The sequence below is a fragment of the Phyllostomus discolor genome, chromosome 4 (assembly GCF_004126475.2).
Source record: "Phyllostomus discolor isolate MPI-MPIP mPhyDis1 chromosome 4, mPhyDis1.pri.v3, whole genome shotgun sequence".
Lineage (NCBI taxonomy): Eukaryota > Metazoa > Chordata > Mammalia > Chiroptera > Phyllostomidae > Phyllostomus > Phyllostomus discolor.
Window position 1 is genome coordinate 137,766,497 of NC_040906.2, and position 12,845 is coordinate 137,779,341.

Here is a 12,845-nt window from a genome sequence, read left to right on the forward strand (position 1 = left end):
TCAAGTATTTAATTTTAAATAGGAAATTTAAGAAATTGTGCCTGATAAAATGCCAATCACTTAAACTTTTAATAGATTTTACTGCTAAATATAGCAGTATGAAGTGAATATTAAAGTATATCATTTCTTCAACTAATCGAGGTAAACTGTAATGTGATGTCGGAATAATAGATACATTCTTTACCCCAATATAGAAAAATTTAGCATAACCTACAGCCTTTTAAAAATCTCTCATGCTGGAATATCAAAAGTTATATACACAAGGTAAAGGAAGAGATGGCTTACAGAAAAGGAAAAGCTAACTTTAGCTGGATAAGTAGTTCCACGTGCACTCCTTTATCCTGTGCTATATAGTCTCCACTACTGACACTGACATTTGTCAGGTGAGGGGAAGGTGTGTTTGGGGTGTCACTGCGGTGCCAGAAAGTCTGCTGCTGCGGGGTAAACTTGTGTGGTGTTAGAACCCAGTTCTTGTATTCTACCATGGACAAGCTATTATTTCAATATGATTGGAAGCACTATAATAATTGCATGACATATTTACTTGGCAACACTATAGTTTCCAAAACAAATAATATGAGTTATATTTATACTCCAGTAGCAGTATTAAAGTCAGGTTCTACTGTATAAGCATGTTAAGGCTTTACCACATCTACTCTGTAAATTTAAAAAACAGTTCTGACTGAAATAAATCATGTCAGTCAGGATCATGCTATCAGATAGGACAGAATTTGGTGATAAACATTATCCCATTACTTTAAATACATTATCTTAAATCATGTTACTTTCAGATCATGCCCAAAGTTGTAGAAATGGCTCAGTTCTGGACAAAACATGTATGAATTTCCTTTTGGAGTATGCATATGGCTATCAAAAAATCACACAGTTACAAAAAAATATTAGGAAAGATAATTTTATAGATATTCTGTAAATTTGGAATTGTTTTCATGTCCTCTACATATACATGAGAGATGAAGAATTGAAACTAGCATTTAAATACCTTAGGCCTGAACTACTGTCAACTGATGTTAAGTCATGTTAAATAAACATGATTCCCTTCTCTAGAATTTTCTTTAAATATTGTGTTATACTTCTTTTTGTGTATATAGGTCCAAGTTTTAGCATCAGTTTATTTCATGTTCTTTAGAGGGGCAAATTGCTTATACAAATTTTTAGAAGTAGAGTGTTTGGATTATTTTAGATTTATTAAAACTCATCTAATATAGAGCATCAAAGGGTGGGTGAATTTTTCTACAGGCTTAACAGACATTTCCTATTTTCACACCTTAACACATAAATCTAAAATTCAGTCTCTTGATAAGAAACTTAAATACTCAATGTTTAATCATGTGTTTATTTTACCTATGTGTTCTTTTCTCTTACATAAGAAGTTATCTTACCTTCTAGGACCTAAGATAAAAGGATTTATACATTAGGTATTATAAAATTTTATGTAATTACCTAAACTTATTATTTTATAAATAAAACATAATAATATATAAAGCTTTCACTGTGTGAGCAGTTACAATAAGACAGTGACATAGAAAGGAGAGCAGATTAACTGCTTTGACAGCTTTGCATGCTTTAATCTTTCCCCTAATGATTCTAAAACCTTAGGTAACGACTATCAAAGACAAATTTGAACACATTTAAATATAAGCTATGATGTATGTTGAAATTTTAATAGGAATGCCATTTTTATTTTTAACACTAAGTTGATAGTTTAAACATGAAAATGTCTAATTAAACCATAATATATAGTTTCAAGCCAAAGTCCACTCTTTGCTGCCATTGCTGTACTCTTTGGCACAGCCGCTCAGTTTTAGTATCAACCATTTTTTGTAAAGAGATATTTTTGAAGAAATTTGATACAGGGCAGTGTTATAGAGCAGGAAGGGATGTAGGTAAATTGAATAGTTTTAGAAAGAATCAAGAAGCACAGACAGATGGAAGCAATCCATACCATGGATGGAGTAGAAGGTGAATAAGCAATAATGAAAACAAAAGCAAGAAAAGAGAAACTGGTGTACTAGAAAAAATAATGCAGTTTTGAGGTTTTAAGTACATGCAAATAATTCAATGAATTCTCCACCCAGGCATTTAATTTTTGTGTTTAATTTATAATTCAACCTCCAAAAACCATTCCTTACCACTCAAAGGATGTAAGAGTTTTACATTGGAAATCATATATTATGTTAACATTTGGATTGTTTTATATTCCACACCTGCTTTTGTGAAGGTACATTTGTATTTGGTGTTGGCTAAGTAGTCATTATCCTCACCATGTATGTCTCATTTTTCCACAATCTGAAGATGGAGCTCATGCTTTCTTGTTTTTAATCTTTAGTATAGCATACATAAAGATCAGTACAGAAGCTGTGATAACGTCTCTGCCAAATCATCAGATAGTGATGTCAGTGATGTGTCCGCCATTTCCAGAACCAGCAGTGCCTCACGCCTCAGCAGCACAAGCTTTATGTCAGAGCAATCTGAGCGCCCCAGGGGTAGAATCAGGTGAGTTGGCAATACTGTTCCTATCGACTCAGTCTTTGTCCACGATATACAGGTGGAGCCACCTTGCCAAATATTCTTGCAAAAATACTGTCTAGGTCAAGTAACAGAAAACAGAAATACTAACATTTAATTAAAATAACTGGGAGTGGAGTGAGTTGAACATTTATTAACTATTGTGTAGTATCCCCAATAGACAGTGTGGCGCTGTCTACTGTAACATATGGCTGGTAACTGTAGTCATAACCTTAGAGGTCGCTCAGTCACATGGGCAGGAATTTCCTTCTAATATGATTAAATCCAGAGAGCATCCTTTAGTCCAGTGTCAGAAAGCTTTTTCGGTAAAGAGATAGATAAATATCTATCTTCTGTAAAGAGAGAGTAAATATTTCAAGCTATGCAGTACACTGTCACATCTATTCAGCAGTGTCACTGTATGTGAACACTATGTAAACAAGTGAGCATGGCTGTGCTCCAATAAAATTCTATTTACAAAATAAAACAAGAAACCTGCTGCATTTTCTCCATGGGCTATAATCTGTGGTTGGTCAGCTTTCAGTGTAGGTATGAGTGGATATGATAAGAAAGTTTACATTATGTGAGCTCTAAGAAATGTACATGTTGTTTAAATCACCAGTGGTGCTCTCGTGTTCTTACAAGGCGAGTACCTGATGGAAGGGAAAAGACCATAGGACCAAGTGCCACCTTAATTCTGTAAAGCAGACTCAGTGTGGACAACCCATATTTTATATTTGTTCTTAACTAGTTTATAGAAATAGAAGATTGATAGAATTTTGGGCTTGATGAAAAGACCAAGAAATATAAATGTTCAAAATAAGAGCAGTTGCATTCCTAATACTCTGTAAGTCTAATGTTATCACACATTTTCATGATGTGCAGTAAAATGTATTCTAAAGCATTCCTTCTTCCTGGGTTTCCCTGCACCTAGCTCATCTGTTGAAGAAAATTGAGAGTAATTATCTTATTGTTAATGAACAATGTCATACTCTAATATTCCACATGATAAAAATATTGATAGAATTTATTTTATCTTTATTTCAAAATTCTAAGTATATGGCCTAATAAAATATTAAATTCTCTAGATTTTAAGAAAATTAGATAAGCAAAAGAACATAGCCTTGTTGAGTTGCTTAGGATCAAGGGTGAAAATTATTCTAATAGATTCCTTTTTCTTGAAATGCTTACAAGTTAGTATATTTAAAAACCTATTTAATTTAACAAGAATATCAATAAATGGGGCTTAAACAGGACTTCTTCACTTTTAATTACTATGAAAAAGTTACTAAAATAATTATAAAACAATACTTCTTGAAGTAATTTTTCTTTTTGTTCACAGTAGAGCCAAGTACCTTAAATTAACTCCTATGCTATAGAGTATTACTAGTGTATTGAAGTCATATTACTAACCAATTACAAGAATAATTTGCAGGTCCATTATCTTTCTCTTACAATTTCAAGAGAAGAGGATTATTCAAATTTTTACTTTGGGGAAAAATTTGGCTATGTGAGTTTTGAGGAAAAAAGTCAAAGAAGAGAGAAACATTAGGCAGCTCAGCAAACATTAACTCTGATTTTCTAGGAAGGGATCAGAAGAAAATGGGGAAAGTGCCATTCAACAAACCAACACTAGTTATAATTGTACCATGACAAGAAGTAAAAGATAGAGGATTCTTTGCCTCCTTGTTCATGGGACTTTTCTTATTTAGTGAAGGTGATAGAGAGAGGGGTATACCTAAAAATGGTAAAAATAAGTTTCTTAATTAAAAACTCATTTTCTTGGGGCATTCCAGTGTTTTTAGCTTCCCTTCTTCTCTGTAGTTTAGAACATATATGAACTAAAAATAATTCTTATTTCATATACGTGGATTATATGTTAGGCACTAAAGCTAATGGCTAAAGATATTATTGTTGTTATATTAGTAACTTTCTTGTTATTTTAGGTCAGTGATCTTCTACATTTGGCACATATTTCATTTCTTAGAATACTTAGGAGGAATAGAGAGGAAGGAATGAGATGTGGCAAGAAGCAGATCTTTCTCCTGATGCAGAACTGAGTTCTGTGTTCACATACATTCTTCTCCTTAAATAGCCTTACGTGTGTACACACACAGAGTGATTTTGCATCCATCATCCACCCTATGGCTAAAAACCTGAGAGGAGGGTTTGGCATGAAAGGAAAAAAATAAAAACCAGAACAAAGTGACATCACTGTGAAAGTGCTGTGACTCATGGAGAAGGAACAGGGCTGCAGGCTAGTCAGCCTTCAGTATTTCCTGTTCTTGAAGCTAATGCTGTGATGAATGATGGTTCTCAATACACTACTGCTTCTCAACACTTTCTTTTTGTCCTTTTAGTAACTACAGTCTACATAGGTTTTAAGATTCTTTTTATTCAAATTCATGGTTAAAAGATGAACAAGTCGGATCAATTATGATAGAATATATTTATATGTCATAATAAGTAGTAGGAAACATTTGAGTTCCTATAATATGTAAGGACTTTATTTTCCAAGACCACATGAATATATGATATATAGGCCGCATATACATTAATGTTAAATATGTAGGCCATATAATATGAGATTATAATCTATTTAAGAGTTTAAAACATAGTCCTGGCTGATGTGGCTCAGTGGATTGAGCACCGGCCTGTGAACCAAAGAGCTGCCGGTTCAATTCCCAGTCAGGGCACATACCTGGGTTACACTCCAGACCCCTGGTGGGAGACACACGAGAGGCAGCCACACATTGATGTTTGTCTCCCTCTCTTCGTCTCTCTCTTACCTCCTCTCTAAAAATAAGTAAATAAAATCTTAAAAAACATATTTTTATATTCTGGTTCCCTGTTTATCTTTGCTCTAATCATCCTATGATGCAAGCAATGTTTTATTGTACATTGCCTTGGGTGAATTTTACTGTGGACATCAGGAAAAAGATTTAGAGGATATTACAGAACTCACCAAAACAGTATTCAATACGCTAAAAGTCAACCAGGTATCCTGAATTCTCATAAAGGACTATAGAAGGAACTATATGACATGATCTTATCTGTATTATATATATAAAGCCGCACTATGTAGTTGCTTAAAATATCATGTAGTTTTGATATCCTCTATCCAAGCATATTATGAACCAAGAAAATGTTGAGATAAGCACATCTGAAATGAGAAGTGCACAGCCTTCTGTATAACGAATGTAATGTTTCCCAAACACCGCTTACTGCACTTCCCTGTTAGTGGTTCACAGTACACATTATTGTTTCTAAGGTTTATCTTTATTCCAATATATACCAAAGGTATTTCATTCTGGGATGGCTTTTTTGTAGGGACATCTGTATAATATTCTTGAGTGCAGTTTCAGAAAATGTCTTTTAGATAATCATCATCCTTCTTCCTAAAAGATATGAAACTATAAAGTTAGTTTCAAAAGGCCCTTTTGGGTACAAATAAAATTAAGCACTTATCAGGTGTTTATAGGTGGGAAAGTATAAATATGTTTGAATGATCAATCTCTAAAAGATCATTTTTAAAGAATATTAGGGATTCTTGAGTCATATCCTAAATCTTTGGTGTTTGAGATAGTTATGCAACAAATATGTTGTCCATTTAGGGATTCCACTACCTAAGCACTAAGTTCCGGTGTAAAATGGAAAGGGCATCCCTTCCTCCAGATGCATTTTGAGTTGCATAGTCCATTCAAAATAGTCCAAAACATATCTTATGTTTTCAAAGTTGATATATGCAGGGGAAATATAGTAGAAAAATAGACCATAATGTATGTATTAAGGTAAATAACCTTTTGTAGATATAATGAATGTAAAGTTATTTTAAAAAGTAGTCATGATTAAAAACCATTTAAAACTTAGGTAATTATTAGGATGATTCTTACAATATAAAATGAACACAATACTTCAAAATAATATCAATATAGATTTGAGGTTCTTCATTTTTCAGATTTGTCCCCAATGTGCCTTACAGTTTTAATTTAGTGTTGGCTTAAATATTCCTCCAAAATTTTTTTCCCATTCAGTGACAAAATCTGCACAATGTATAAGGAGAGATGGTATAATTTACAATATAACAATATACATATAATAGAATCCAGAGAGAATATGTTTAGTTTCTGAATTCTCTATGTTTATTTGAACATCTAATGAAAGAGATGTTCATCATAAAAAGAAGCTAAATTTTCTTGGTATAGCTCTGAAAGATTTTTTGTCTTTATCATATATCATTTTCTTTTAAATTGTTCTTTATTTTTTAATAGATTTTATTTTTATTTCCAAAGGGGAAGGGAGGGAGAGATAAGGAGAAATATCAGTGTGTGGTAGCCCCTTGTGTGCCCCCTACTGGGGACCTGGCCCACAACCCAGGCATGTGCCCTGACTGGGAATTGAACCAGCAACCCCTTGCTTCACAGGCTGGCATTCCGTCCACTGAACCACGCCAGCCAGGGTCATATATCATTTTCTTTTAAGACAGACAAATTTCAGATGTTTTATACAAAATCAAGCTTTCAGAGAAAATCACAACCATAATCCTTTAATTTATCACAAATGTTACCCAATTTTAAAAGCTTTCCAAAACCAACAATTTTCCAACAGCATTCATATTTGTAACATATATTCTCCAGGACCTATAAGGTTAGCTTTCTATAGCTACGTGAATTTTAATAAACAGACATGAAGAGCAAATTTGATGCAAATAGATTTTTGTCTTTTTATTGTCCCCCTTTGAAGATATTTTCAAAAGTAATTATCTTTCAAACTACATTCTTAGTTTGAAATATATGAAAGCATTGCTAAGGGATGCTATCTTTTATATACAGCTAGTAGTCTTTCAGTTATAAATTTACTAAAAGTTGGCATTTGATGTCAGTAGGCATAATTAGCAAGCATATACTAAAGGATATATATTTATATTTACTTGGGGATTTAAAAACATTATAAGTAAAATTAATAATTTAACTTGTTATAGAAAATAAATGAATAAGTTAATATCTAATGGAAAATTAATTTTTTAAATTAATTTCTCAAATTATATTTCAGAAATATTATAGAAAATTTTAAATGCTACTTATTTCACAATAGTTTCTTCAATTCAGAAACATTTTTTAATGAATAAATATGTTATTTTATTTTTTCAGTCATTTTTTATTTTTCAGTTACAGTTGATATACATTACATTAACTTCAGGTGTACATCCCAGTAACTAGACATTATAAAATATACTAAGTAATCATCCTGATAAATCTCATATCTATCTGACACAATACATAGTTATTAGAATATTATCGACTCTATCCTCTATACTGCACTTTACATCCCCAAGACTATTCTGAAACTACCAATTAGTACTTCTAAATCCATTCACCTTCTGCACCCTTCCTCCCCAAACATTCTTTCATCTGGCAACCATCAAAATATTCTCCATATTTTTGAGTCTATTCTACTCTAATTGTTTGTTTATTTTGATTTTTAGATTCAATTGGTGATAGATATGTATTTATTGCCATTTTATTGTTCATATTTTTATCTTTCTTCTTCTTCTTAAAGAGGACCCTGTAGTATTTCATGTAATACTGGTTTGGTGGTAATGAACTCCTTTAGCTTTTTCTTGACTGGAAGCTCTTTATCTGTCCTTCAACTCTAAATGATAGCTTTGCTGGGTAATCTTGGTTATAGGTCCTTGCTTTTCATCACTTTGAATATTTCTTGGCAGTCCCTTCTGGCCTGCAAAGTTTCTGTTGAGAAATCATCTGACAGTCTTATAGGAGCTCCCTTATAGGTAACTAACTGCTTTTTTCTTGCTGCTTTTAAGATTCTTTGTCTTTAACCTTCGGCATTTTAATTATGATGTGTCTTGATGTGAGCCTTTTCACATCCTTCTTCTTTGAAACTCTCTGTTTGTCTATTTTCCAGGAAACTCTGTTTCCTGGAGTTGTATGTCTATTTTCTTCACCAGGAAAAAGAAGTTTTGTGTCATTATATTTTTAAATAGGTTTTCAATTTCTTGCTTTCTATCTTCTCCTTACAGTACCCCCATGATGAGAATGTTGGTGCACTTGAAGTTGTCCCAGAGTACCTTTACACTATCTTCATATTTTCAGAATCTTTTTTCTTTTTTCTGTTCTAATTGAGTGTTTTTTGCTTGCTTATATTCCAAATTGCTGATTTTAGTCTCAGCATTATCTACTCTACTGTTGATTTCCTGTAAATAATTCTTATTTCAGTTAGTGTATCTTTCATTCCTGACTGGCCCTTTTTATGTTGTTGAGGTTCTCACCAAGTTCCTTGAGCATCCTTATACCTATTATTTTGAGCTCTGTATCTAGTAGTTTGTGTGCTTCCATTTCATTTAGTTATTTTCCTGGGAATTTCTCCTGTTCTTTCATCTGGGACCTGTTTCTTTGTCTCCACATTTTGGCTGCTTCCCTATGTTTGTTTCTTTGTATTGAGTAGAGCTGCTACATCTCCTAGACATGAGAAAGTAAACTTGTATAGTAGTTATCCTGTAGGGCCTGGTGGCACAGCCTCTCCATTCACTTGAGCTGGGCGTTCCAGGTGCACCCCTGTGTGGGCTGTGTTCACTGTCCTGTTGTAATTGAGCCATCATTGCTGTTGTCATCACTGGGAGGGGTTGGCCCCAGGCCAATTGGTTGTGAGGATGGGCTGTGACTACAGCAGAGTAGCTGCTGTACAGGAGTCAACCCTACAGAGCAGGACTTGCTTCAGTGGGCCTATGGTGCTCACTGAGTCCTCCCCTTGAGTGTGTTGCTCATAGGGGTAGAAGGGTTGTAATCAGATATGGCTGAAGCTGTCCACAGGGTGCTGCTCTAGGACCTTCTGGGAGAGATGCAAAGTCAGTCACCACCTGTGCCCTGCCTGCGGCCACCCCAGCACAAGCTACAGAGTGATCTGCAGATGGCTGCTATTTGTGTTGTGCTTGGAGGTGCTCAGGAGAGGACAAGTTGTGAACCAAGGTGGGCCACCCAATAGTGTGGGGCCTGGTGCCACTTAGCATGATGTGGGAGGTATGTAGAAGCTACATAATGCTTGAGAGATAGATTTTAGGAAAGTTCAAAACATGAAGCAAGACAGGTCATTTGTATGGAAAAGTCACAGGAAAAGGCCTGGATGGGTCTGCAAATTGGGTGGGGTGGGGCCTCAGGGAATCACCATGATGGGGCAAACAGTGTGAGCCAGGTTGATTGAGACTCAGACATGGCATCTGCCTGCTAGCTGTGTGGGGGTGGTGACGGGGAGCTCAGGAAAGGTCCAGTGGTCTCTGCCAGCACTTTTGTCTGGCAGAAAGTTGCCACCCTAGCTCTTGTTCTGATGCCTGTGTTTTTATTCCTCCTTCTATTTCCCTGTTTCCTTTCAAGCTGCTGCTCCAGCACTACAGCTCAGAGCAATTGAATCTGTGTTAAGTCTATGCATGGGCCCTTTAAGAAGAACTGCCTGGGACTGTAGAGGCCTTCCATCTCCCTTACCCTCAATCCCCACTGCTTTTTACAGCCAGAAATAATGGAAACTTCTCTTCCTGACACTGGAACTCTGGGCTGGAAAGCCTGGTGTGGGGCTGGCACCTGTCGCTCTTCAAGGGGGACCTCTGCAGCTGAGATAAACTGCCATGTGAGGGGGTTCCATGTGAGTGGAACCAGTCCATTCGGCGTCTCTGTCCCTCCTACCAGTCTTGATGTGGCTTCTTCTTTAACTTTCTAGTTGTAGGACTTCCGTTTCAGCCAGATTTCAGGCAGTTCTGAAGGATGGTTCTTCTCTAGTTATATTTTTGGTGTGGTTGTGGTATGATTCGAATACCACATTTTCCTTTGCTGCCATTTTGACTGGAAGTCCTCAACAGTCAGATGAAGAAATGTAGGGCAACATCCTGAACGAAGGTCTGTCTCCATGGAGTTGGAGGCCTGGCTTGGTGGCACAGGGAAGTGCTCTAGTTCACCAACCTGGAAACTCTCCTCAGCAAGATATTTAAAATAATCTTTGGATTTTTTGTGACTTGGCATTTGAAAAATACTTAACTGCAAAATCATTTGCTATATTAATAGCTCAGAATAACAAATGAAACTTTCATAGACTTACTAGTTTTATGCCTTCTGACATTTATTATGATTGAATGATAAGAGGGATTTTTTTCATATGCTTGCCTATTGTACTATGAAAGAACAGCCTATTAAGATCTACAAATGTACTAAAAATAAAGAAAAATAACATCAAAATTTGATGATAGGGAAGAGAGTGAACCAGAACATAGTGGATATTGACTATCTGAGAAAGGAAATATATTTTAGTGATTCTCTAGTGGCTTTTTTCATAACAGCTTATTAGTTTTAGTAGCCCAAGATTAATGATCATTGCATCTATTATTTCCTGTGACTAGATTAAAGCTATAAAGACATGGAAAGAATGTGCTATGTGCCCTTTATGGCAAAATTGCTATACCATATTTATTAATACATCATATGACTGAACGTGCCATACATCTAAATCTATAGACCATGCCATAGTTGTAACATACACAGAACAGTGCTTGACCGATGGCCATAAGTAACACAACAGTATTGATCAGAGCTAGTTACAGAGCTCTTGGGACAAGTTAGTAAGGTTTTTCCTGGGAAACCATTTAAAATGCAGTTTGAAGCAGCTCCAACCTGCTTTGTTTCTACCTTCCTATTCTGCCAATTAATAACTTTACTAATATATGCTTAGTTAAATTCCAGGAAGATCAATACAATATTAGAGAAATGCTTATTATATAATAGACAATTAAAGTGGCCAGTTAAAATAAAAGTGTTCAAAATTTGCTTGAAACCCAGAATATCTTATAGAGATGTGTCATTTGTGTAAACGATCATTTGTAATTAGATCTTAAAGACAACTTCTACCTGTGAGGGGAAAATAAATACAAACTGTTCATGGAATTTTAAAAGTATATTTTAATACTTCATTATTTGTAGAAATCTATTTTCTGGTAATCTATTTTCTATTTTCTAGAAATTTATTTCTTCTGTTAGGATGCAATTAAATTATATTTTACATTTAGAGCACTTTAAAGACTATTTCAGTGGAATTCATTGATAATGATAATTAGAAAATTTCTTTAATTAGAAAAATAACCCTTCATATGTATGGAAGAGGGTAGGAACAATTTATTCAAGTGAAATAAAATTTATGGAACTTCAAAATCAAACTTCATAACTTTGCTTATAATACACATAGTCTGCTTATGACATTGTTAAACTTACATTCTGATTATGTATTAGTGGTTGTAATTTTTCAGTTTGATTTAGTTATCCTAAAACAATTACAAATTTAATATTCTGTTGTTAAACAAAGTAAAAATTTAATTCTACCTGCTTAATTATTATTTCCCCACAATATATAAGAAATTAAGTTAGCTAATGGCATATCTTCAGTGTAAGAGATTACTAAATATACATAAAATATATACATGTTTTAAGTGCCATAACATAGGTCATGAGTCCCATGCTAAATTGGCAGTATGAAAGCAACTTTCAAATGCAACCAATTCATTCCATGGGAATTGTTTTCAAGGAGAGAAAATGTCTGTCCCCAAAGCTCAAATGTCTCTTCACTGTACAGGACACGTTTGTAGTTGCGATCTTTACAAGACACAGAGGCGAGGAACAGTGTACTTCCTCAGGGGTTGTGACAGGGGTCCAGCAACCACCCTCTGGATTTTCACCAGGCATGAGAGCCTGCTGCTTCCATGAGAAATCAGGCCCAGGGATGAGAAACCACTCCTCTTGCTGAGCTGTTGACTAACTTTGCTTCAATGCTGTATCATTCTTTAACTCTTTATTGTTTAACTCTTTATTGTTTATGCTATCACAAATGCCCCATTTTCCCCTTTCACCCTCCTCCACCCAGCCCTCAGGCCATCACCACACTGCACTCTGTGTCTATGTGTTAGTGCATACATGGTTTTATAGTTAATCCCTTCACCTTCTTTCATCCAGTTCCCCAAACCCTCTGACAGCTGTCAGTCTGTTCCACTGTTTGGAAATTGCCTCTGTTTCTATTGTTCATCAGTTAATTTTGTTCATTAGATTCTGCATATAAGCAATATCATATGATATTTGTCTTTCACTGAGTGGCTTATTTTGCTTAGCATAATAATCTCCCAATGCTATATAATTTTTACAGAACATGAGGACATCCTCAAGGGCCACTAATGTGACCCTGTGTCTCTGAGCGCGGCAATTACTTCACAGACCAACTACAATAAGGATGCTCAAATTTGTGTTAGCTATCAAATAGGAGGATAACTGTTTGAA

The 12,845-nt window shown here is 34.9% G+C and overlaps 1 protein-coding gene across 50 annotated transcripts in view; it reads left to right on the forward strand.

Moving 5' to 3' along the window:
* RIMS1 (regulating synaptic membrane exocytosis 1) overlaps nt 1-12,845 on the forward strand; it is a 420,732-nt gene that overhangs the window by 338,791 nt on the left and 69,096 nt on the right. For 42 of the 50 annotated variants that reach the window (XM_036024349.1, XM_036024352.1, XM_036024323.1 and 39 more), the window contains one exon: nt 2,348-2,514. The exons of the other annotated variants lie outside the window; for them this stretch is intronic. In XM_036024349.1, the coding sequence (XP_035880242.1) occupies nt 2,348-2,514 (167 nt within the window). The remainder of the gene's footprint in view (nt 1-2,347; nt 2,515-12,845) is intronic. 50 annotated transcript variants of the gene reach the window in all.